Source organism: Solanum stenotomum, chromosome 7 (assembly GCF_019186545.1).
Source record: "Solanum stenotomum isolate F172 chromosome 7, ASM1918654v1, whole genome shotgun sequence".
NCBI classification, from domain to species: Eukaryota; Viridiplantae; Streptophyta; class Magnoliopsida; order Solanales; family Solanaceae; genus Solanum; species Solanum stenotomum.
Window position 1 is genome coordinate 46,123,163 of NC_064288.1, and position 27,534 is coordinate 46,150,696.

Here is a 27,534-nt window from a genome sequence, read left to right on the forward strand (position 1 = left end):
AATTTAATACAATGATATTTTGACTAACCAAAAATTCTCAGACAGTCATAGTAAATAGTAATAGAGACGCACACAAAAGTCAAAATAGACAATTTAATAGTTTTACATAGTTATTCATACAAACATCATTAACCCAAATCAAATCAAATACAGACTATACATGAATTCCAAAATATATGTTTGAAGGTATTGCAAATTGAGGCAACCCATTATTGTTAACATAATTAAATTGTAAATAGATTGAATAATAGGAAAACTTGAAAATTCAATATTTTCTTGTTTTGGAATAATGTAAGAAAGAAATATATTTTTAAACTATCTTACTAGTTAGCCGGCATTTTAAAGCCAAAATATAAATGTAAAGATATTTTAAAATTGAAAATGTAATAGAGGGTAAAACTAGAGTAAATTTTAGGTTTAGCAAACATAAAAATTATATTTGTATGTTATAGCTACAATTTGTATAATTGCGCTTCATAGCAAATTTTATGTTTGATATGGAGCATCATATTTGTATAAATCGCAGGCAGCATATCGTTTTGTATAAAAGCGCAGCAATTGTATATGTATATCGGTTAGATAATTGTATATATATGTAACTACAATATATATGTATCAATGATTGAGTTTGTATATCTGCATAAAATTTGAATTTGTATACAATTGAATCGAAATAAAATATTTATATATCAAATCTCTCTCTCTCTCGCTTTATACAACACAATTATATATTGTAATTTGTATAATTTGTGTTTGTATAAAGTGAGAAAGAGAGAAAGGCAAAAGAGAACTGGTAGGGAAAAATATGCATTTGTATAATTATAAGTGTATAGGACCCAAATATATGTATTTGTATTTGTATATACAGTTTTCTCTCGCTTTATACAAACAGAAACATAGTTTATACATTTGTGTTTGTATAAAGTGACAGAGGCGAGGGAGAGTGGCGAGCGAGATTTATGGGGAGAGATGTGATGGCAAAGTGTTTGCTACAGATTAGAATTAAATGAAAATTGTGGTTATAACATTTAATTTGAATTAATAGTTTGTTATTTTATATAATTTTCCCGTAAAACTAATTCAGTTTGCGTAACTTAAGTGTTTGGAGGACCAATTTGTACGACTTGTTAATTGTTGATGAAATATTGGAACACTACGAGAATGTCACGATCCAAAAATTGAGGCCATAATGACACTCACCCCAATCTTAACCTGGTGTGTAAGTCGAAGAATTTCACTCAAGAATTATCTCAAATGTTGCAAATAAGGTAAATACACATATGAGACATATAGAATGAAGTCATGCCATAAAAGAAAGAAAAAAACTGAGATCCAACAAAGAATTCACAAAACTTGATATCATAAGCATTAAAGAGCATTCTAATACAATATTTGAATTTAAAATTCAACACTTGTCTTTGAAACATGCATAAAGACTGAAGCTTGAATGATGACCCGAACAAAGATCTCACCACAACTTCGAAGCTCAATAATTGCATGATCAATTCACTCGTCTCAATAAATACTCATACTAAGGGCTGCAATAAAGGTTACAAAAATAGGGGTGAGTACGATCCACATGTACTCACTAGGCTTGACCAACTAAGTATAAAGTAATTAATTAAACTCATGATATTAACTACAAAATGTTTCTCCTGCAAACAGAAAAGTCTCATTATGACATCGATGTCATCAATTTCTATAAGAACGATACGAGTAAAGTAAACGTGTAAGGCTATAAACAATTCATCATATCAGAAGGCAAATTACACAACAAACAAAGTCGACCGATGCAATGCAATGATGAAATGATGTGATGAAACCAAGTTTGTCGCACAACATGTCGTATACACCTTGTTGAGCTTTAGCTTTCAGAGAAGGACCCATGGGAAACTCGCAGTCCATATACCAAATCTCATGAACTCAGAATCTCATCCACTTGCCATATAGCTCATGGTTAGGGGTGTACAAAATCGAACCAAACTGCAAACTGAGTCAAACTGAAAAAAAAACCCAACTAGTGGTTTGGTATTGGAAAAAAAAACCCGACTATATTTGGGTTGGTTTGGTTTCAATTAAAAAAAAACAACTCGAGATCAAACCAATCCGACATTATATATATAATTTTAAAATTTTATTTTATACGTAAAAATATTTACTTTGATATATTTTTAAATATTTCTTATCTTTTTTCATAGTTTTTATCTTTTAATATATTATTTCATGATTGAAAGTTAAAATTCTTAATGACCCAATAAAGATTATAGTCCATAGATATTGGTAATTATAATAAAGCTTAAATCAAAATCAAATTAATACTAACGCAAAAAGACAATCAATTCAGCACTAAGAATGACAATAATATTGAATATTTGTTCTTTAGTTTTACATAGGTTAAGACAATTAAAATACATAATCTAATTTTAATTTCCTTTAATATTTAGTCATGTAAGTAATACTTATTAAACTTATTTTAGCATGATTTAGTACTTAAATTATGATCATTTTCATTATGACTTATTAATTTGTAATATTTGTTTTACGCGATTTCATTATTATTATTTTTTTTGGATATTTTAGTGTCATTAATCATATCATATTGTGTGTTATTTTCTTAAGAAACACTTAGATAGTTATATTTTGATAGGACTAAATAAATATTTGAAGTACAAGTAAATTATTCGTTTGTACGAATACTTTACTAGAAAAATCCGAAAAAATCGGAAAATCCGAAAAAATCCGAAAAAACCCGAGGTTGAAAAACCCGAGTTTTATCGGTTTGGTTTGGTTTACAAATTCAAAAATCCGACACAAATGATTTGGTTTGATATTTGAAAAACTCGAACCAACCCGACCATGTACACCCCTACATCATGGTCAAGGATATATAAGGTGTCTTTTTCTTATTTTTCAAAAATAGTACTTCCACAGTCTCAAATTCCCATGAACATTAGTACGATGAATGGGGATGAATGCATGAAAATAGATGACTACCTTTTTATTTGTTTTCTTATTTGAAATTTATGACTTTATCTTTATAATTGGAGTTGATACAGATATTGCCTTGACTATATATTACAGATTTTTAACACATTTGATACTTTATTATATTTTTATACTTTCCTTGTATTGAGAATATAATATAGTTTTAAATAACCTTTAAGTACTTATAATTTAAGAATATAATATAGTTTTAAATATCTTTTGAGTACTTATAATTTGATAATTAAAGTGGATTCAGGGCCGGCTCTTGCTTGATAAATTTAAGGCACATGTCTTAGGCCCTTCAATTTTTGGGGGCCTCAAATTTTCATCAAGAAAAAATTATGTGTTAATTTTTTTAATTAAAAAATAATTATTTTTGCTTAAAAAGTATAATTTTAAACAAATATATATTATTTTATTATTTTTAACACCAATTAAATAGAAGAAATTAAGAAAACATTATTTTGTATGTTTACATTCTCTTCGCTAACACTTGTATTATTTATCTTTTTAAAATTCTTTTGCACTTTCTTTTAAATCTTTTTTGATAAGTTAGAGTAACACACTATCAAAAATATAAATTAATAGTCGAAAAAATTCAACAAAGTGACTTACAATTTTTCTTTTGTTTGTTTCTTCTTAAATATTCAAGTATTACATAAACATATTAAAGTAGGGTTATACCAAGTTATCAATTTCTTGTATCAGATTTTATGGTTCTAATTCTTATCTTTATGTAAAGTTTGTCAACTTATTACTTATAGTATTATGTTAACAATTTATATAGTGATTGTCTCAGTAAAGGAATATTTTTCAATGTTGAATTGATAAAACATTACTTAAAATTAATAATTAAAAACAATATTAAAAAAATCATTTTAAGAAAAAATATCAAGTAATAATTTGCACTTAAAAAGTTTTAAAAAATAAACACCTATATTTGACATTTATATAAATTTTAGGCCTCACTTAAATTTTATTTTAGGCCTCAAATTACGTTGAGCCGCCCCTGAGTGGATTTACGCGCAAGGCGTTCACTATAATTCTAAAATTTGGGTCATAAAAATATCCACATGGTAACATATCGCAGTCATTTATTTTGCTCATGAGCACTTCTATAGTTCGCTAAATTATGTCATGAAGTTCGTAACTAATGTAATTTTATTAGAAATTTATGGGACTTCACATCTTGCTTATTTTTTTTATTTTGTTTTTAAAAGTAAAAGCTACCTGTTGGACTAAAATAGCTTTTCATAATTAAAATATGATACTACAATAATAATAACAAGAGATTTGTCATTGCCAACCACCTCAACTCTATAAAATAAACACTTTCGACTTCCTAGAAACCAGTGGCAACAGCAGCACCTAAACCGGCAGCCGCGGTACCTAAACCGGCAGCGGCACCTATGGCAGCACCATCGTTGACTGTATTGATAGCATCAAGCATTACTATTAATTAATGAGATAATGAAGGCTTGATCAATGTTTGGATACACTGTCACCATAAAGTTGTCTTTTCCAATCAATAAACTTTTAGCAGTAATTTTCTTACGCATCTGCAATAAGTCATTCACAACAATATAGTGCAAGTATAATATAATGTTCATTAATTCACCATTTTCAATCAAGAATGAAAATTGTGCGATCACGGAGGATATTTTTGTAAATAAGTATGTTTCTAATAGAAGTTATGCAAGATTTGTTATTTCTAATATATCAAATCAAACAATGTTTTAGAAATAATGTCAGTATAACTAATATCAACATTACTAATACATTTTATTTAGTATTATTCTTAGATACTTTATCAAACGATAACGGTTAAAGAGAGCAAGTATCAATTCATGACCTAAATCAAGAAAAGACAAGCCAAAACCGTGTGTGATATAATATATCTAGTGTTGAACGCAGGACTCCCTTGACCGGCTCTATAAAAAGTAGGGGAAAGGGCCAAAAGTAATATAAAACTATTTATAAAAATAGGGTAAATTTATTCTTACTAATTCTAAGAATGATGACATGATTAAAAACAAAAATTCAATTATATCTTGACATGCTTTATCACTCTTTTTATTGTTTAACTTTAAGTCATCCTAAATGTCAATCAAGAGCCAGTATAATAGTTTTGAAAAGAAACAATATATACAACAAATATTTTATTGAATTTCAAAATAATTTAATTAATCTCCAATTTTTTTTTTTTACTAAATTCTTAAAATTGATGGCAAATTATTCCATTTCAAATAGTTAATGGAAAAAGTTGGTCCAGTTTTTCTCGTTTGAACAATCGTTTGAAAGAAGGGTATTGTTGATTCATTTGGATAATTGGAGTTATTTTTTAGACAAAAATTTAATGGGGAGGATATTTGAACTGAAAATATAATGAGGGATAAATTTGACCTATTTTATATACTTCAACACTATTTTTTTCCCTTTTCTCTAAAAAGTACTATAAAATCATAAAATATTTGAAAAAATTGCAGTAATAATAGTGTAAAAACTCAGAATGAAAGCAGCGAGAATCACCATTAATGGTGGATTCTAGAACCTACTGAACTCAAGATTAAGAGAGAGTTAATTGAGAAAGCATATTTCTCATTTCTGAAAATATGAAAACTAAACTAGAACTAGATACAGTGAGCTATATATATACAGACTGAAAACTAGAAAATATCTAACAACTAGGACAGATGGCTAACAGAAAGCTAACTAACTATAAAACTGTTAACTAACTAATTCTGTGAAAGTAACACTGTTTAAACTAACTAACTAATTATGTATAAACTTATTAATCTCAACACCCCCCCCCCTCAAGTTGGAGGTGAGGAGAACACAGCCAACTTGTCCATCATAGCAGAGTGTTTGATTCCTGTGAGAGCCTTCGTGAGGATGTCGGCCAATTGATCGTCAGTGCTGATGTGATGCAATGAAATTAAACCTTCTTGAAGTTTGGATCTAACAAAATGACAATCGACCTCTATGTGTTTGGTTCACTCGTGAAAAACTGGATTCTTGGCTATGTGAAGGGCAGCTTGACTATCACAATATACTGGGAAAGAACCAATTGGAGGAACAGTCAACTCAGTGAACAATCATTGTAGCTAAACCAATTCTCCAACAACCTTTCGTAATGATCTGTACTCAGCTTCTGCAGAGGATAATGAAATGGTCTCCTGTTTCTTAGATTTTCAGCTGATGGGACTACTTCCCAGCAAAACAATGTAACCACTCACAGATTTTCTAGAGTCAGGGCATGATGCCCAGTCAGAGTCACAAAAAGCTTGAACTTCAAAATTAGGAGAAGACGACATGAAGATGCCCAAGGTGGGATCATTTTTGAGATACCTCAACATGTGAAAAGCAGCTCGAAGATGAGGTTCCCTGGGATCTTGCATATATTGACTCAAATGTTGAACTCCATAGGCAATATCAAGTCTGGTATGAGTGAGGAAATTTAGCTTTCCTACCAACTTTCTATATAAGGTAGGATCACTTAATGGTCTGCCTTCATGAGCCTTAAGCTTAACATTAGAAGCTAAGGGAGAAGCCATGGGAGTTAGTGTATCACAATGGAAGTCCTTGAGAAGGTCATGGACAAATTTTCTTTGAGATATAATGACTCCATCATCCTTATATAATATCTCCAAACCCAAGAAATAGTGCAGTCTCCCAAGGTCTTTGATCTTGAACTGGTCATGTAGAAAACTTTTGAGATTGACAATTTCTTCAGCATCAGTTCTTGTAAGTATAATATCATCTACATAGACACCTAGAAAAATAGTAGAAGAACCCCTTTTCCTATAGAACAATGAATAATCATATAGCGAGTGAGTGTAACCCCTTGAACTCAAAGCTCCAGTCAACTTTTCATACCATTGTCTGCTTGCTTGTTTCAGACCATACAATGACTTGTTGAGCTTACAAACCAGCCCTGTATGTGACACAGCAAGACCTGGAGGGACATCCATGTATACTTCTTCATGCAGATCTCCATGGAGAAAAGCATTATTAACATCAAGCTGATAAATATTCCACTGTTTCTTTGCAGTAACAACAATCAAAGCTCTGACAGTTGTCATTTTAACAACTGGTGAGAATGTTTCTGTATAGTCTATGCCAAGGTGCTGAGTATACCCTTTAACCACTAGCCTTGCTTTGTATCTTTCCACACTACCATCTGCCTTGTGTTTGATTTTATATACACATCTACAACCAATATCTTTCTTACCAATAGGCAAAGGAATAAGGGACCAAGTGTTATTATCATGCAAAGCAGCAAATTCCTGAGTCATGGCTGTTTGCCAGGCAGGATCAAGAGCAGCTTCTTCATAGCTAGATGGCTCACAATCATGAGCAATATTTAAAGCAAAAACTTGACTATTAGGATCCAATTCTGCAGGAGATATATGGTGTTTGAGGGAAAAACAAGCAGTTAATGTAGTAGGTGTTGTTGGAGTTAATGTGTGGTTGTCTGTGGGTTGTGAAACAGGTATAGAGTGAACATAGTCTGACAAGTATGTGGGCAATTTGTGAGTCCTATGAGACTTTCTGGTTGTTATATCAGGTTGGTGAACTTGTTGGAGAGGTGTGGTTGAGGTGTTGCTAGGAGAAGGATGATGTGGTGGACTAGTAGGTTCAGGAGGTAAAGTAGGATTTGTGTCACTTAACATCTCATGATCACACTGGACAGTAGGATCGAATGATGAATCAGAAGTGGGATATGCAGACTGATCATTAAAACAGTGAGGATAAGAAAGGAAGAGAGTAGGATCTTTAGTCATTGCAAAGGGGAAAATTGTTTCATGAAAGATGACATCTCTGGAGACATACAACCTTTTAGTGGCTAGACTCATGACCTTGTATCCTTTCAAACCAAATGGATATCCTACAAAAACGTGTGGAGATGCTCTAGGTTCAAATTTGGATCTTTGGGTTTTAGGGATAGTTGGGTTGCACAAACAACCAAAACTTCTTAAGTGTGAGTAAAAAGGCGGCAGAATGGTCTGGTGGACCCTTATACTTGTATCTATTTGTATTGTGAACCCTTATACTTATCCTTTTGTCATCTGGACCCCTGAACCCATCCAAACTCAACATTTTAAACACTTTTTTTGATGTGGTATGGAGCGTNAGTAGAGTCACATGACAGCCCCACAGAATTATCTGCTACACCTTTCCCTTTGTTATTGTTTCTGTATACCTGATTGGGACTATAATTCTCATATTGTTGTTGTCTTTGGAATTGATTATAACCTTGTTGTCCATGAGACTGAGATTTCTGAGATCGATTGTTATTATGTGGATATCCATGTAACTGATAACATTTCTCCTTAATATGGCCTGGTCTCTTGCAGTGGTCACAAAATGGTCTTCCTCTACGATTTGGAGAAGCAGATGAGTAATTTGTTTGGAAATTCTGACTTTTTGAAGTACCTGAAACATTAGCAGCTAAAGAGCATCCTGAAGAGCTAGCAGCAAGAGAACTGGATTCAGCAAACAATTGGTTGTTTGATTTAAACTCTCTCTGTTTTTCTTCTTGTATCAATAAGGCAAAAGCTTGTGCCACAGATGGTAGTGGATTCATCATTAAAATGTTACCTCTGATTATTGTGTAAATCTCATTAAGACCCATAAGAAATTAAATCAATCGTCTATCCTGTTCAACCTTGTGCATGATATCCTTTGCTCCACAATTACATGCACAACTGCAGTGGTTCTTGATACATAAGCTACTTAATTCTTCCCAAAGTTTCTTCATCTTGGTGTAATAAGCCATTACATCCAGAACTCCCTGAATGAGATCATTGATCTCTTTCTGAATTTGATACAACTTGGCACCATTGATTTGATCATAACGATCCTCCAAATCAGTCCACAATTCTAAAGCACTGTCCACGTATGCTACACTATCAGCAATTTCTCTATTCAAAGAATTTAGGATCCAAGATGTAGCCATATTGTCACACCTTTCCCATTGTTTATAGTCTGGGTCTGTAGAAAGTGGTTTCTTAGAATCTCCATTGATGAAACCCAATTTATTCTTCACTGACAGAGATCTGATGATGCCTCTCCTCCAGGATCTATAACCAATTCCATCGAAAACGACTGGTACAAGAGATGCACCTGGATTATCTGATGGATGTAGGTATAAAACACTTCCTATTTCAATTCCCTTAGTTACCTCTAGATTAGTGACTTCTACCATTGTAATACAGTAGAATCAATCCACAGAAATGGAGAAGAGAATGTGTAGGAAAGTAAAAGAAGACTGAAGAACAGTTGAAAGAAAAAGGAACAGGTAACCTGAAACAAGCCTGAGAGCTGAAAAATCTTCACGAGAAGGACAGAGACAAGCAAGGTTGATCGATCCCGTGCTCTGATACCATGTAAAAACTCAGAATGAAAGCAGCGAGAATCACCATTAATGGTGAATTCTAGAACCTACTGAACTCAAGATTAAGAGAGAGTTAATTGAGAAAGCATATTTCTCATTTCTGAAAATATGAAAACTGAACTAGAACTAGATACAGTGAGCTATATATATACAGACTGAAAACTAGAAATTATCTAACAACTAGGACAGCTGGCTAACAGAAAGCTAACTAACTATAAAACTGTTAACTAACTAATTCTGTGAAAGTAACACTGTCTAAACTAACTAACTAATTATGTATAAACTTATTAATCTCAACAAATAGCATTACTCTCAAAATAATAATGGTGTCACTCATTTAATTTTAAAAATTAAACATGACGGAAAATTTTCATTTTACTGTACCAAAATTGAAATTATGTGTCTTATTTATCTTTTTGGCTTTTTCAAAATAGTATTTTTTTTTAATATTTAAGAAGATTTTCAATTTCGGCATTCTACGTAACAAACTTAAGAACACAAGATTTAGAGGACTACACATACCTTTAATTTAATATCAACAAACACATATCAGAGGCGAGTCCAGGATTTAAAGATGATGGATGCACCACAAACGATTTTTAGGGTTCTCACATGAAAACGAAAAAAAAAACAACAAAAAGCACTGAATGGGATTCAAACCCTGAGTTTAAACCAATGCACCAATTAGTTTTGGTGTTTATATAGTGCCTAATGAAATATATTTCATATCGCAATCTATATATACACTTATATACATAATTTTTTTCGAAGTTAACGAATGCACATACACCCTCATAACGTGTGTCTCCCTCTGACTAAGATGCTTAAAGAGAGAGTAACAAATAGAAAGTAAAATAGCTAACCTGAGCAACTATGGTAGAAGAATCTCAAGTCTGGAGCCAAAAGGGCAAAAAAAAATTGTCAAAAATTCCAAAAGGGCACATCAAATTTTTTTAAAACCAAAAGGGCAAAATCGCTCCTGAAGAAGCGATTTCCCTCTGACACAATGACGAAAAATCACTGCCCTAGAAGCGATTTTTTCTAAAAACTTTTTTTCTTTTTTTTTATTAAAAATTGTTGCCCTGGCAGCAATTTTGTAATTTTTTTTTATTACACATCACTGCAACTTTTTGTCATTATGTCAGAGGGAAATCGCTTCTTCGGGAGCGATTTTGCCTTTTTGGTTTTAAAACAATTTGATGTGCCCTTTTGAATTTTTTGACAATTTTTTTTGCCATTTTGGCTCCGGACTCAAAAAATCTCCAGCATATATTACACATGATCTATCAGACCAATTTCCCTTAATCAAATAATCACACCTTCTCCTTAGAATTGTTATTTGCTAAGAAAACAGCCAATTCGGTCTTCCACTGAAATATGGTTGTTGTCTTTATAGTAAATAAAAAGTCTTTCTCATCTGTGCTTTCTCCTTTAAATGCATTCCATCTCAAATGCTGAGTTAATATCTATACAAAAAATAATGAATTAACAACAATAACTTTAATTTTAACGTGAAAAATATTTATACAATCGTTACTTGTATAGTTATTATAAGTAAACTATTATGATAAGTATTAAATAATAACTAATTTGGGGTCACATATTAAAATTAATTTACTGATAATACAACATATCTTTTAACTATCAATGTTTATTAACTTTCCCTCCCTTATTATGATTTCTTTATAACATTTTTTTGTACTTATCTATTATTAATTTTAAAAATTATAATATGGAGAGATGTATCAAAGTAACCTCCTAGAAAAATCAATTACTATGTACCTTTTGTTTGAAAGTGATCAAGGGATTGTCTGCAGCGTCAAGAATAACTCTCTTATCATGCCATCCAAAAGATGTGCCTTTAACTTTGAACACAAAGTTTCCATTCATATCTGAAACAACAAATTCTTCATATCTAAGTGTCTTCACCTTCCTCGATATAACAACATCAACCTGATTTGGCGTGCAATATTCAGATCCAATTACAACAATTGGATGGTTAGCCGAGAAGAATTGGCATTGGGGACACCTTTATAACTTAATTTACTCTATACCCACTTAATTTATTTTGCTTTATTTTCTAGGGTTGAGATTTTTAAAAAGGAAAAAGTGTGGGGTCATGGGTCTCTTTGGCCTTTTTAAAACTTGGGGTATATTTGTGAATGTGGGGTCATGGACTTGTTTATTATTTTTAAAACTTGGGAAAAAGCTATAACTTTACAAAAATATATTATAATCCCAATACATTTTAAAAAATATTATATTTTGATAAAGTATTATTTATTGATGAAAATCGAGGCACCTTTTCTGAATATTTGTTTCGACATTTCTTCTTCTCCAAGTGCAAGGGCTTTTCATCTTCCCCATACACTTCTCTTCCGGTGTAATCATATGTTTCTCTTCCATTAACTTATACAAACTTTTCTCACTTTTCATCGTCCTAAACCCCTCTATCGTCATCTGTTTTTTTGAATCTTCTTCTCCAAGTTCAAATTAAAGCCCTCATCTTTGGTAAGTTGAACCTTCTGTAATGGTGTTCTTCGATAATTACTGTCCATATTTGATTGTTTATTTTGTTATGGTAGTGTAATGATTTAATGACCCCTTTTTTCTGGATTGTTTTTGTTGATGTTCTTGTTTGGGATGAAGTTTTTTCGCTGTATTCAATGTTGTTGTCTCTAATGTCGTTTTTGTTTGTATCTAAATATTTAGCCCTATTTGGTTGCTTATTTTTTAAATTATTTTTATGTTTATTTCGCCTATTGATTTTAAAATATTTACTAAATTTTGATCGACTTTAGTGGCGTTTCTGTCAATTGTATTGTTGATTTCTGTTGGATCTGCTATTTATTTTGCATGTTTTATTTGAGGCTTACTTTGTTTATGTTAATAAACTAGTGATCGATAAATATTTTTTTGCTTGTAGATTATAAAGTATTGCTAAAACTAGAGGTGGAAGAACTAAGCCATCTACTCCTATTGCTTCTAGCATTAAAAAATGAAAGGCTGAAAAAGTTTTGAAAACTTGTAAAAAGAAAAAATTACAGTCGAAGAACCCGAGTCTGATTCAGAAACAAAAACAATGGCGGAGATTGACAATTACCAGGACAGTAGTCCTGATGAAAGCGATAATGTTGAGAGTAGTGAAGGGGAACGTGATAGCGAGGAGAGTAGTAGAGATACTAGTCGAGATGAGGAAGATCCTCTATCCTTTCCCATTTGTGCAAGAGATATCTCTGGTGAGTTGTATGACCTAGCAATGTGGCTAGATGAGGTAGTATCGTTTCTAGCCAAGATCTCTATAAGATCAAGGATGACAATTTATCGTGACTTTAGAAAAATTCTAGTTGAACAAAATCTTTATAATGAATTTAAGGGTACTTGCTTTGGACATTTGATGCATATTTCAAATTATTTTAAGTTCAATGGACAGATTGTCCATAATATGTTGTTGCGACGGGTGAGAAATGAAAAAAAATTGCATGAAATTTGGTTTTGTGTGAATGATAAGCCTGCATATTTGACTTAAAAGAGTTTGCATTGATTACGGAGCTGAATTGCTCAGCATACCCCCGTAAATCAAAACTGAACAAAGTCCTTAGGAAAGGTGAGAATTTTCATTTCAAAGTGACAAGGAACAAGAACATCATTGGTGCAAAGTTGATGAGAATAATCAATAGTAATTACAAATTAAATAAGGAGCAAAAATTGAAGTGCTCGTTAGTTTGGTTCGTCCACTCGATGTTGCTTGCCCATGATTGGTCTAAGATTGTGGATTCAAACCACATCAAGATGGCAGATGATTTGGATTTCTTCAACAGTTATCCATGGGAAAAGAGTCATTTGATTTAACATTGACCTATCTGAAGAATCGAATTAATTTGAAGAAGCAGGGAAAAATGTATAATGAAAAGAAGAATGCATGTTATGCTCTGTACGGCTTTCCCTGGGCAGTTCTGGTACTTATTATCAATTATTTAGTCGATATATGATATACTCTTATTTATTTGTGTAGCACTTCATAGACTCTATGTATTTGTTTGCTGTTCTGTGAATTTCAGGTTTGGATATATAAGGCTTTTTCATATCTTGGAAAGTATGTCGGGAAGTCTTTGGATACTCCACTGCCCATTCCCCGTTTACTCAGATGGTACACATCAAAGAGCGATAATATAATTAAAGGTGATCCATTTAAGTACAAAGGAAGAAGTACGAAGGTATACATTTACTATCTAATAATATTTTTAAATAAGTGAACATTGTGTAATATATATATATATATTTTTTAGTTTGTGCGCCCATACCTTACCCCTACTGTTCGTGAGATGGAGTAGAATTATATGGCAACATTTAAGCCATATAAAGATGAAGTGAAGGACGCGATCATCGATGTCTTGAAGGCCCAATTGAAAGGCGTGACCGTCATCACTTTAGGAGTAGAGAGCACAAACTATGAATATTTGGGTGATCACAATATTGTCCAACCTTGTATGAATTTTGTTTCTAGTAAACAGAAAAATGCACCGAGTACTTCTAATAATGAAAATTTAGAAAATTTGAGCGAACGTGTTCTATCCCTTGAGCAATTGATGGTAAAAGTTGTTGCTTATGTACGGAAAGAAGATTGAGGAGAATTGAAAAAAATAAAAAAACACAACAAAAGAAAGGTAAATTAGTATATACGTTGTTAGTGTCAAGTAATTTATTCCTATAATATTTTTTAAAAGTAATACAGTACATGTGGACTTTGCAGCAATTGATAAAGACCTTCCAACAGTTGATGAAGACTTTGTTGCAATTGATGAATACCTTACATATGAAGTTAATGAAGTGGCAGTTGCTGCTGTTGATAAAGTGACAGATGATCATGCTGATGAAGTGGTAGGTGATGGAGTTAATGAAGTGGCAGTTGATGCAATGACAGTTGATTTAGTTGTGAAGTAGGAGTTGTTGTTGTTGATGAAGTGGTAGGTGATATTATCGATAAAATGACAGTTGATAAAGTGGCAAGTGCAATTGATCCAGTGGCAATTAATGTTGTTGATGAAGTGGTAATTGATGAAGTGGTAGTTGATCCAGTGACAGTTGATGTTATTAATGAAGTGGTAGGTGCAGTTGATCTAGTGACAACTAATGTTATTGATGAAGTGACAGGTGCAGTTGATCCAGTGGCAGCTGATGTTATTGATGAAGTAGCAAGTGGTGAAGTGGTAGGTGCAGTTGATCCAATGGCAGTTGATGTTGTTGATGAAGTGGCAGAAGAGAAGAAGGAAGAAGAAAAGGTAAAAGAGAAGTCAGCAGATGAATGAGAAGAGAAAGAAGAAAATGACAGTAAAAATTCAGTGGATGTGATGAGTATCGTTATGGAACTCAATGGTGACGAAAAAAACAATTTAAGTGGTTTTTGAAGTATTGACATTTTAAGACAATGATTTTAAAAGTATTTGACATTTTAAGACAATGGTTGAATTGGTTTGTTGTTTTGTTGTTTTGAGGAGAAAAATATACATCTGAAAGATTATAGACACTTTTGTATATGGTTAATGGTAGTTTTGAGAAACAATTTAACATATTTTATTATGAAGGGGTTTTATGAATCTATATTTTAATAGTATGTGATTTTTGCTTAACTTTAGTTTCTTACCGTTATGGAGTAAAATTATTTAGCAGTCAATTATGAACAATAAAGTTGTATATTTAATACAATAGATTGCTATCACTGTTGATTTGTAACATTATCGATAAAAAATGAAAGATACAAGAGTGCAATAAATAGAGAGAAATACTTTCATTTATTCAGACTACATTCCTGTTACACATTTCCAAAAAGCAAACACCAAAAATAAACCACACAATACAGTTTTTAGGCGTTTTTCTTTTTCTTCTGCCAAAATTGTCTTTTAGTTAATCTCTATCTCTTTCAGCATCTTTTAGCAACACTTTCAAGTGATTTCTCTGCTCTTCAACTTCTTTTAAGAAAGTCATTAGCAGATCCCTATTTTCTTCGAATTTTCGTAGCTTTGTTAATAATTTAAATTTGGCAACGCCTTGAAAATTTGATGGGCTACTCGTTGATGATTCATTTTCAAGCCACCTAAAAATGAGCATATGCCAACTGCACAATTAAAGAATTGTCGACCTGGATTTGTATATGCATGTGACGTCCTCAACATAGCTGGATTACCACAATAACAATTGTAAGACTTTTTTGCTTTAGATGTTTGAGATGCTTGAGACATTGTAAAAATAGAGGTGTTTGAGTTGTTTATGAGGGATTACCTTTCTTTTATACTAAAAAATAACCAGATGTTACCGTTGAAAGAGTGAAATTTGAACTTTTGTTACCGTTATAAAATTTGTATATGTAAATATTTACTGGCTATCAAAATATATAGACCATTTATATAATCGATGCATCTCTATGTGCTTAGTATATGTATGACCAATGAGATTTACACTCTGACCTTAGTAAAGTATATTCGGATTTATATCTATTTTAAAGCATTGTCGATACTTCACCTACTAGAATCTGACATTTATATGTAGATCAAAACTAGTAGAATTTAAAAAGACAACAATTAATTAATAATAAATTATATTTGTGAAATTTATCCAATTAAATGAGTTTAAACAACTCATATGATCATGTAAGAGTCCACATAAATTGGGTGTGGTGATTAGAGATGTATGAGGAAGAGTTGTAGTTATACAATCAACAATATCCTTATAACAATGTTTGAGAAAGCATAAGTATGATGTGAGAATGTAACTTGTTATGTGTGGTTATACAATTAACATCTTTAGAACATAAGAATGTAATCATGTATGAGTCTACATAAATTGGGGTGGCAATCAACAATGTGTGGTTAAACAAGTGATTTCCTCACAACATACTTATGCTTTCTCAAACATTGTTCTAAGGATGTTGATTATATAACCACAACTCTTCCTCATACATCTCTAATCACCACACCCAATTTATGTGGACTCTTACATGATCATATGAGTTGTTTAAACTCATTTAATTGGATAAATTTCAAAAATATAATTTATTATTAATTAATTGTTGTGTTTTCTAAATTCTACTAATTTTGGTCTACATATAAGTGTCAGACTCTAGTAGGTGAAGTATCGACAATGCTTTAAAATAGATATAAACCCAAACATACCTTACTAATGTCAGAGTGTAAATCTCATTGGTCGTACATACACCAAGCACATAGAGATGCATCAATTGTATAAAGGGTCTATATATTTTGGTAACTAGTAAATATTTACATATACAAATTTACAACGGTAAAAAAAATTCAAATTGCTACTTTTTCAGTGGTAACATTTGATTTTTTGACAATTCTTTAAGAATTCAGTTGATAGAGTGTATGCACATAATGCTTGTATTAGTTATACTTAGATCATTGCATTAAATCATATTCTAATTCATACATTAAAATCATTGCATTACGAATACCATGAATTTTCATATATTAATAATACACAACTTAATACACAATGAGTGAACTCGATAATAAACATTAATAGACAGTGTGCAAAATGTATGTCATCTTTTGATTGATCTATATTAGATCATGAGTAATTACGATAATAGCAATTGACCAAAATGCTGGAAGCCAAAAATACAATAGCTTGATTACAAAAACGATTACAAAAACAAATTCAATCAACATATTCAACCAAGCTTAATTAAGATTTGTTGTTGTTCACACATGTGGTTCTCTTGTGTCCGGTTCTCTTGTAAATTGAACATTCGTTCCTTCTCTTGCTTTTGAAATTCTCACCGACACCTTTGACACGTTTTCTTCCAAGCTTGATATCAACAAGAGGCGGAATAATCTTCACATTAAGCAATTCTTCTGGCACACACCATTCTGACTCGACAGGGACAACATTAATATAATCTAAGTATGCAAAGAGGTATGATTCAACTTTATACAAAGGCGAAGAGTACTCATAAATGCTCATACCATACTCATTGTCATACTTCGATCGCAAAGCTGTCATCGCATGAGCACAAGATATCTTGATCAAGTCATATTCCCTACAAGAACATGACTTTTCCAGTAGGTCCACATAGCAGTAACACCTGCACCGAACATGATAAATTGATTGCCGTCCCCAATTACGTTCTCCACATATAAGGAGTCGCCCTTGATCATTTTCTTTCTTGCGATTTTTTCGGCAGGAGGCACCATTTGATTACCCATTGATTTAAGGATATATGCATGACTCTTCCTAAATATTTCTCCAAACCTCTTAGCAATCGAATTAAATATTGATGCCACAAAATACTCCTTTTCGTCTATCAACATAGCATTGAGTGACTCGGCAATATTTGTGGTCATCACGTCATATCTATTTCCAGGAAAATGTGTCTTGCTCCACTTCTCAAAACCTATATCATACTCAAGGACGATGGTTGCCACGGGACATTTGTCTCATACAATATCCGTGGTGAGCATGATTGTAAACGGTCACAATCCCATTGGCGATGCTCTTGTGTCTATCGGAGATAAAATACAAATTTGGTTCATCGACTACAATCTCCTTCAATTTCTCAAAGAAGAATGTCCAAGATGCATCATTCTCTTTGTCCACGACACAAAAAGCAGTTGGATAAACATGATTTACCGTATCTTGTGCAACAACGCTCAACAACATGCCCTCGTATTTACTATGTAAATAAGTGCCATCAACCGCAATTACCTTTCTCATGTGGGCAAATCCCTTAATGCAAGCACCGAAGTCCAAGAAATAATACATGAACCTATGACTATCATTGTTTACCATGATAGAATATCTAGAACCAACATTAAGTGTCTCGAACATGTAGGAAAAAGCCGATAAGCATGAATATTCGTTCTCCGCTGTCCCTCGGACCATTTCTTTGGCAACTACACCTCCCTTCCAATATTTCCAATAACTTGGACTACAACAAAAAGAATTAAACATAGTCTTTTGAATCTCTTTAACATTTGGACCCTTGCCATCACAATACATATTTACACAAAGTGAAGCAATTACATTGATTGAGATTTTTCTATGGCTACTGTTGGCAAGTTCAACGCCACAACTATGCTCGCCAATGTACTTGTAGATACAAAATCTATCCAAACACTCATATTTCCTCGCCCGCAACATCCGTGCACAATTCTGAGATACACATTTCACCTTTAAATATTTAGTACAACTTCTCAAAGTAGAAAAATCAAAAGACTTCTTTGCCGCCACATCGGCTAATAACAATTGCAACTCATTCTTGTTATTGAAAGTTTGATTTATACATAAATTAGTTCCATCGAAGAAGGAATGGTTGGATTGTGATCTCAATTATTATTCTCCCTGCATTTCTTCACAACATTCACGTTCGGGATCTTCCGCATCTATTGACTGATTTTCCACATTAGTTGGATCATCATATATATTCATTGAATAATCACCCAAACTCTCATTTGAATGATCACCCAAGCTCTCCTTTGAATGATCACCCAATCTTTCATTTCTAATAGAATTATTGTCGTCGCCAAATGAATTTGTTGGTTCAATTGGAGGCCTCGTATTGACGTGTATCCTCAAAGTAGGCCTAGAGCCATCAATACCAATATCTAACATGTACAAGCTAACGTGCCGATCATTTTTTATGAATGTGGGATGTATTTTCCCCCTCCCATTCATTTGATAGCTAATCATCAAGTCATTTGGCTCATAAGTTAACTCACCAACTTCAATTACGCTTGCAATCATATTGTCATATGAACCGTTGCGACACAATACAATGGGAACTGTCGTCTTACTAAAAGATTTCTAATTCCAATTTTTAGGAGTCTCCTCCCATACACCTATATAATCTCCACCAGCAACAACAAATTCAGTTACTGCTATTATAGACTACAAATATCGATAATAGTTTACAGTATCAGTCTATGAGGTATGCAATCCGTACAAAAATGCGACTGAATGAGATCGGGGTTCAAAATTCAGCTCCTGCAATGGCGAAACAGATTTTTAATGCTTTTAAACTACTAAAATGTATCTATAATGAGTTATCAAGTGATTATTATGGAAGATTTCTCAAATTTCTAAAATGGCGGAACACTAATTTTGAAGCTTGGTTTTTGAAATAAAATGGAGTAAACATGAATATGGAGTACGAGATGATGATGATTTTACCTTGGAAATGGATATTACGGCCGGAAAACTCGTCGGAATCAACAAATTGACAGCAGCAAAAACGAGTTGCTCTTGTTTCCGTTTGGAGACTTTTTTATTTTTTCTAATATAAATTTTAACAATTGCAAATAAATATATTATTCCAAATTAGTTGGAAAAGAAGAGGGAGACCAAAGTGGAGATATGGAAACTTAGTGGGTTCTTTTGTATGTGTCAATTAGGACATGTGGATGATATCATTAATAGTGGGTATACCACAAATTATTCAAGACTTGTGACTTAATGTCACATTAAGTGTTTAACGTGACTATTTTGCCAACTCTCCCTAGTTAGTCATAGTTGCATAACTTGATTCCGCCATGAACAATGATTAGCCAGTTTTACTTGTTCGTGTAGAAATGAAGGAATAGTTAGTTGATAACCGTGTATAGATTAGTTAGTTAAGAAGTTTGTTATTAAGTTTCCAATTAGAGGTTGACAAGTGGATAGTTAGTTAGTAACTAACTTTGTAAATGCTTTTGTAAATGAACTGTATATAAGTGGATCCATGATTGTAAGGATCAGTTCAGAAGTGTGTGAATAATAAAAATCTCAGTACAACGCAATTTCTCTCTATTAGCTTTTTTCCCTTTCTTCTATAGAGCTCATCAATGGTGGCCTGGGTGCAGATTTTATCATGGTATCAGAGCACGGTGTCAGTGCGTTCCATAGTTGTTGAGCTCATCCATCGTCTTTCTAATTTTCCCCCCTTTCTTTCTTCCTTGAAATTCTTGTTCTTCTTTACTGATTATCTGATTCAAAGTTTTTTTCAACAATGGGAGACAATTCGACATCTATTAGTACTGGAGTAACAGGTCCAAGAACAATTTCTCAACTGGATCGCAATGACCCGCTGTATATGCAACATTCAGATATGCCAGGTATCTCTCTCGTTCCTCAGTTGTTGACAGGAACTGACAATTACTTAGAATGGAGTAGATCGATGTTGTTGTCTCTGCTAGTAAAAAATAAAGTAGGGTTTATTGATGGATCTTGCAAGAGAGAAACGTATATGCAGGATGAATTCAAGTTACATCAGTGGGATAGGTGTAATGCGATCGTACAGTCATGGATCATGAGTTCTGTGACTCAAGAATTGAGAAACGACATTGTATATTCTGAAAGTGCTCACAAGGTTTGGAAAGCATTTAAAGAAAGATTTGATAAAGTGAATGCAATCAAGATTTTCCAGCTTCACAAGGAGATCTGTATGATTGATCAAGGGATTCAAAACATCTCTGTTTACTTCTCCAAGTTGAGTGATTTGTGGGATGAGCTTGAGTCTATAATCCTCTTTCCAGTGTGTGATTGTGATAAATCTAAGAATTTCACAGCTTATTTGCATCGGCAGAAGTTTATGAAATTCTTAATGGGCCTGAATGAGACTTATGCTCCACAAAGAAGTCAAATTCTTATGATGACACCTACTCCTACTTTGGATCAAGTGTATTCTATGATGATTCAAGAAGAGATCCAAAGAGGGAGTAATGGAATCTTGGGCGTTTCACCAGTAGAAAGGACTCACAGCTCTCTGATTGTTGCAAACATCTCTAATATGAGACTTAGAAGGAATCGAAACACAAAATCAAAGTGTGATTACGGCAAGTTAAAGGGTCATACTAGAGAAACATGTTACAAGTTGATTGGATATCCTCCAGGGTTCAAGTTTAACAATAATAGAAGGAAGACCTCTTATGATCAACCATCAACAGATAATGTGATCAATCAGGAAAAACATATTTCAAGGAATGGTGATAGGGTTCACACGATTGGTGGTATGGGTTCTGTCTTCCAAGGTCTCAACAATGATCAGTACTTGCAGCTTGTGCAAATGATGGAAGATTTGAAGAAGAAGAAAGAGGACAATGAAGATTCACCAGTAGATGTAGCCAATATGACAGGTATGGTATCCACAAAATCAGACTGTTGGATTATTGATTCTGGAGCCTCATATCATATGACTTCTTCCTTGAGTTCACTGATAAATCCAATTCCTTCATCTAAACCTACTTATGTACATCTTCCTACTGGGCATATCACTGAGATTACATATACAGGGTCTTGTAGTTTGTTACCCTCTAAAACTCTTCACAATGTTCTGTGTATACCTAAATTTAACACCAATTTATTGTCTGTGGCTATGTATACAAAGAGCTTAATAATTCAATACATTTTTACCCTGATTTTTGTCTCTTTCAGGACCTCTCAAGTGGCAAGGTGAAGGGAATTGGTAGACAAGAGGGTGGCCTATACATCCTTAGTCCTTCAACACCTGCTGCAATATCTACTTCTGTGTACAAGCTTTCCTTTCAAATGTATGACTACTGCAATATCTACTTCTGTGTCATATTTATGGCATCAAAGGCTAGGCCATGCTCCCATTTCTGTTTTGAAAAAAATACCTGTAATAACTAGGTTACTAGATGATGTTGCCCATTGTCACTGTCCTGTTTGTCTCTTAGCTAGGCAGACTAGGTTGCCTTTTCCTATTAGTATTTCTAAAACTTCAGTTGTGTTTGATCTTGTTCATGCTGACATTTGGGGACCTTACCGAGTTTCCACTTATAATGGATTCAAGTATTTTCTTACTCTTGTTGATGATTTTTCGAGAATGACTTAGAATTTTTTACTAAGGCTTAAGAGTGATGTGTTTGTGCTGCTTAAAGATTTTATTCTTCTTGTTGAGACCTAGTTTTCTACCACAGTTAAAATCTTGAGGTCAGACAATGGTACTGAGTTTTTTAACACTTTATGCACTAATTTCTTGAAAACTAAGGGGATTATTCACCAAAGTAGTTTTGTTCATACTCCACAACAAAATGGAGTTGTGGAGAGAAACCATAGGCATCTCCTAAAAGTAGCAAAGGCTATTAGGTTTCAAGCTAGTATACCTATCAAGTTCTGGGGTGACTGTATACTTACAACCACTTATATTATCAATAGGCTTCCTAGTATTGTTCTAAATGGCATTTCACCTTATGAAGTTTTTCATTGTACACCACCCATTCTGTCTCAATTGAGAACTTTTGGGTGTCTTTGTTATGCTACTATTCCTGTTTTCCATGACAAATTTTCTTCCAAGGTTATTACAAGAGTCTTTATGGGGTATTCTGTTGCTCAGAAAGGTTACAGGGTATATGACATTACTGCAGAAAGGTTTATAATCAGTAGAGATGTTACATTTCATGAAAATATGTTTCCTTTCTCTCATCCTAAGTCACAGTTTCTTCCTGGTTCTAAGGACTCTTCTACTACTTCTGTGCCAGATTCTCCTCATGTACCTTCACTAGACCTTCCTAATGAGCATCCTGACTGTCATAATCTTTCTTCCTCCTTACCTGTTGTTTCTTCCCATGATGCTACTTCTCTTGTTCCTCTAAGAAAGTCCAATAGACTTACTAAGCCTCTTATATGGCTCACAGATTATGTTCATCCTTCTTTGCCCTCTACTACCTCTTCTACTTCTACTAGTTCTTGTTCTCTTTATCCTATTCAGTCATATCTTTCATATTCTCATCTTTCTTGTCCATTCCAGGCTTTTCTTGCCTCATTTTCTTTTATTTCTGAGCCTACTTCTTATTCCCAAGCTGTTAAGGATCCTAGGTGGATTCAAGCTATGAAGCTTGAACTTGAGGCTTTAGATCATAATCATACTTGGAAGGTGGTGGATTTACCATCTGGGAAGGCTCATATTGGTTCTAAATGGGTTTACAAGGTAAAGTATCATGTTGATGGGACTATAGAAAGGTTTAAAGCAAGGTTAGTAGCTAAGGGGTATACCCAGAAGGAAGGTATTGACTTTCATGATACTTTCTCCCCTGTAGCAAAAATGACCACAATTAGGACTGTGATTGCATTGGCTGCCCTTAGGCGTTGGCCTATCTTCCAAATGGATGTCCACAATGCATTCCTTAATGGTGATCTTTCTGAGGAGGTGTACATGGCTTTGCCACAAGGTTTTAGTTGCCAGGGGGAGTCCAAGGTATGCAGGCTACTTAAATCCCTATATAGTCTGAAACAGGCTTCTAGACAGTGGAACCTGAAATTGACATAAGTTCTTACAAGTTCTGGATTCACACAGAGCAATCATGATTATTCTCTTTTCACAAAAATAGCTAATAACAAGCTAGTGTTGATTCTTGTTTATGTAGATGACTTGCTTATCACAGGGTCTGATCTACAAGAAATCAATAGAACTAAGCTAGATTTTCATAAAAACTTCAAGATGAAGGACCTAGGAGAACTGAGGTATTTTCTGGGAATTGAACTTGCCAGGTCAAGTGAGGGAATCCTCCTATCACAAAGGAAGTATGCTCTGGAAATTATCTCAGAGACTAGATTGAGTGGTTCAAAATCTAAGTGGACACTAATGGAGCAGAACATGAAACTAACCAGCAGTGAGTATGATCTTAAATTCTCTGAAAAATCTGAGGATGTTCTTTTAGAAGACAAGAGTGTCTATCAGAGACTGGTGGGAAAACTCTTGCATTTTACAATCACAAGGCCTGATATATCATATGTTGTTCAGTCCTAAAGTCAATTTATGCATGCCCCTAAAAGGTCTCATTATGAAGCTGCTTTGCATGTGGTGAAGTATATCAAGAGTCAGCTTGGGCTTGATCTCTTAATGTCTAGTAAAGGGGATGAGAAGATAGAAGCATATTGTGACTCCGACTGGGCTGCTTGTCCTATGTCTACAAGGTCTATCTCTGGTTTTTGTATCAAATTGGGAACATCTCTCATCTCTTGGAAAGCTAAGAAACAAAACACTATCTCTAGAAGTTCTGCTGAGGTAGAATATAGGTGCATGACTCAAACAGTAGCTGAATTGACTTGGTTAAAAGGGTTATTAAAAGAGTTGCAGGTGAAGGTGCAATTGCCGATTGATCTATATTGTGATAATAAAGTTGCATTACAAATAGCAGCCAATCCCATGTATCATGAAAGAACAAAACACATTGAGATTGACTGCAATTTTATAAGGGAAAAATTGCAGGAAGGTTTGGTAAGAACTAACTATGTTGCAAGCAAGGAACAACCAGCAGATGTGTTTACCAAAGCTTTGCGTCGTCAACAACATGCTGCATTACTGGTCAAGTTAGGAATGAAAAACATTTTCCATTCTCAACTTGAGGAGGAGTGTAGAAATGAAGGAATAGTTAGTTGATAACCGTGTATAGATTAGTTAGTTAAGAAGTTTGTTATTAAGTTTCCAATTAGAGGTTGACAAGTGGATAGTTAGTTAGTAACTAACTTTGTAAATGCTTTTGTAAATGCACTGTATATAAGTGGATCCATGATTATAAGGATCAGTTCAGAAGTGTGTGAATAATAAAAATCTCAACACAACACAATTGCACTCTATTAGCTTTCTTCCCTTTCTTCTATAGACCTCATCAATGGTGGCCTGAGTGCAGATTTTATCAGTTCGTTATGCAAAAAATTAGAGAAATTGACGTGATAATACTCTTTTTTTCNGTGTGTGAATAATAAAAATCTCAACACAACACAATTGCACTCTATTAGCTTTCTTCCCTTTCTTCTATAGACCTCATCAATGGTGGCCTGAGTGCAGATTTTATCAGTTCGTTATGCAAAAAATTAGAGAAATTGACGTGATAATACTCTTTTTTTCTTACGATATGTTTTGTATTGAGTATATTTTTTTTTGTAATTTAAATGTACATTTATTTATATATAGCAAATTTATTTAGCGCAGTGCTATGCTAGTTACAACCGCGCGTACGTAGTGTGAATATAAGAAGAGTCATGAACGATTTGAATTAGTCTAATAAGAAAAGATATAATAATCAAATGACAGTCTTTCTAATAAGGTTCCATTTGCATCAAAAACTAAAATTAAAATAAACAATAAAGACACATCTTGATGAGGACCATACAACTATATTTATGAATTTTCTTATTCTACTTGTGTTTTTATTTTATTTTCAGACGAATTGATCTGATTTTAGAGACGTGTATATGTGATTTATTATTAGTCAAATATTATTCTAACCTAACCGAAAAAAAGTATTATTCTAACCTACCGGGGAAGTAAAAAAGGTTTATTATTGCCTGTCCTTTTAGTTTGAACTTTTTCCGAAAGGATATCCAGATTTGTTAGCTTGGTCTTAGTGGTCTCTTTTTGATCATTTATGTCAGTAAAATATTCAAGGATTCGTAATTGGTTAGTAGTCGCACGTAATTGACCTTTTCTTCCCAGAATTGGTAGTAGACAAAAATCAATAGGTTGACCTTTTCTTCGCAGAATTGATACTAGACTCTAGATATAAATCAATAGGTCCGTAGAACGTAAATGAATTCCTTCACTATCCCTATCATTTGAGAACACCTTTTATGGCTTGTTGAGTTGAGAAATTTGATACTTATTATCCTTATGAAAACGTTCTTCCACAAACTTCAGGTATTTCCTGACACTTTCTGTTTGTGAAATACTACTCTTAATATTATTAGCAACAGTCATTCGCATGAACATAAGGCTCAATCTGTTAGAGCGCTCCCATGATTTATGAAAAGACTTATCATCCTCACTGCTCTTATCAGTAATGGCATTAGGTTTATCATTTAGCAGAGCCAAGGCAACATCCATCACACTTCACACCTAAGTGAAACTGGACTTGTTCATGCCATTTAGAGAAGTTCAACCATTGAACATGGTAACAGACGAAGCATGCGAATGAAGAAGAATAACTACAAAATAGATATACATGCTCACAAATCAGAAAATAATGTGAATTCAGTAAAACGATAAAAAACATATCGTGATTCTCCTTTGGTTAGATACTACGACACATTATCATAATTAAATGCCATTTTTTTTAGTCAGACGTATACGACATCTTTGGATATATAATATATGTTTGATTGAAAATATTAATTTACCTCATAATGTTCACTATTCGTAGAATGATTGATTTGTCTTTGGAAAAATTCTTAAGTTCTAGCATTAATGCATATTTCTCTTAACCATACTAGTTTGATCACTTTGATGACTAACAAACTATACAAATACAAATGTACACATAATATCATAAAAATTTGTGCATGAAAATAATTTTATACATTTTAGTTTGGCCACTTTGATGACTAGCAAACTATAGAAACATAATACATGCACCAAGTGATCATTAATATTATATGTGTAGACATTGATTTCTCTAGTTAATTTGACCAGTTTGATGACTAACAAACTATTTTGCACTAAGTACACATATTATTTATTGCTTAATATAACGATCACTTTAATTCATTACACAATCTAAAACAAAACACAATTATTACATTACAGGAACCTAAACCATAAGAACCTAAGAACCATCATCGTCTTCAAGGTTGTTCACATGTTCACACTCGTCAATCCATTCACTGTATATGTCAATGGCCTCTGTCAGTGCTGTAACAGTAGTGCTGAAGCTCTCTTGACAAATCATGCAATTTGCCTCCCCAATCAAGTTCTTCATATCAATGCGACATTCGACACTGCTGCCATGGCTACAGAAAGGACAGGTGAAAGTAGTGTCAAGTTTGTCCATTCTTTTTTTTGGTGGCGGCCTTGATTTCGACTTCCTCTTTCCCATAGCTCAAGATATTTTGTTTATATACTTAAATCTCAATTCAAGTTCTCTCGATTTTGTATATTTCTGTGTATTGAAAATAATAATAACATTCTATTTATAAAAGTAAAAATCAAATTATATTAGGATTAGGAACCACTCTAAATAACAAATCCTAAATATCCTAAATAACAAATCCTAATCAACTTAGATTTTCTAGTCCAACTTTAAATTATTATTTTCAACATAAAAGAAATATTGTTTTACGAAATAAACACTTTTAACTTCCTAGAAACCAACACCAACAACAGGATTACTATTAATGAGACGATGAAGGCTTGACCGATATTTGGA

General features: G+C 33.2%; 1 protein-coding gene and 1 pseudogene across 1 annotated transcript; both read right to left on the bottom strand.

Moving 5' to 3' along the window:
- Positions 1 to 4,327: 4,327 nt before the first annotated feature.
- On the bottom strand, positions 4,328 to 19,928 carry LOC125869953 (protein LURP-one-related 10-like; annotated as a pseudogene).
- Positions 19,929 to 26,931: 7,003 nt separating this feature from the next.
- On the bottom strand, positions 26,932 to 27,206 carry LOC125871708 (transcription elongation factor 1 homolog). Its single transcript, XM_049552355.1, has one exon. The coding sequence runs from the start codon at positions 27,202 to 27,204 to the stop codon at positions 26,935 to 26,937; it is 270 nt and encodes an 89-aa protein (XP_049408312.1). The 5' UTR covers positions 27,205 to 27,206; the 3' UTR covers positions 26,932 to 26,934.
- Between the last annotated feature and the right edge of the window lie 328 nt (positions 27,207 to 27,534).

Excerpts from the sequence above, each read along its gene's own strand:
- LOC125871708 (XM_049552355.1), bottom strand. The coding sequence starts at position 27,204 with ATGGGAAAGAGGAAGTCGAAATCAAGGCCGCCACCAAAAAAAAGAATG.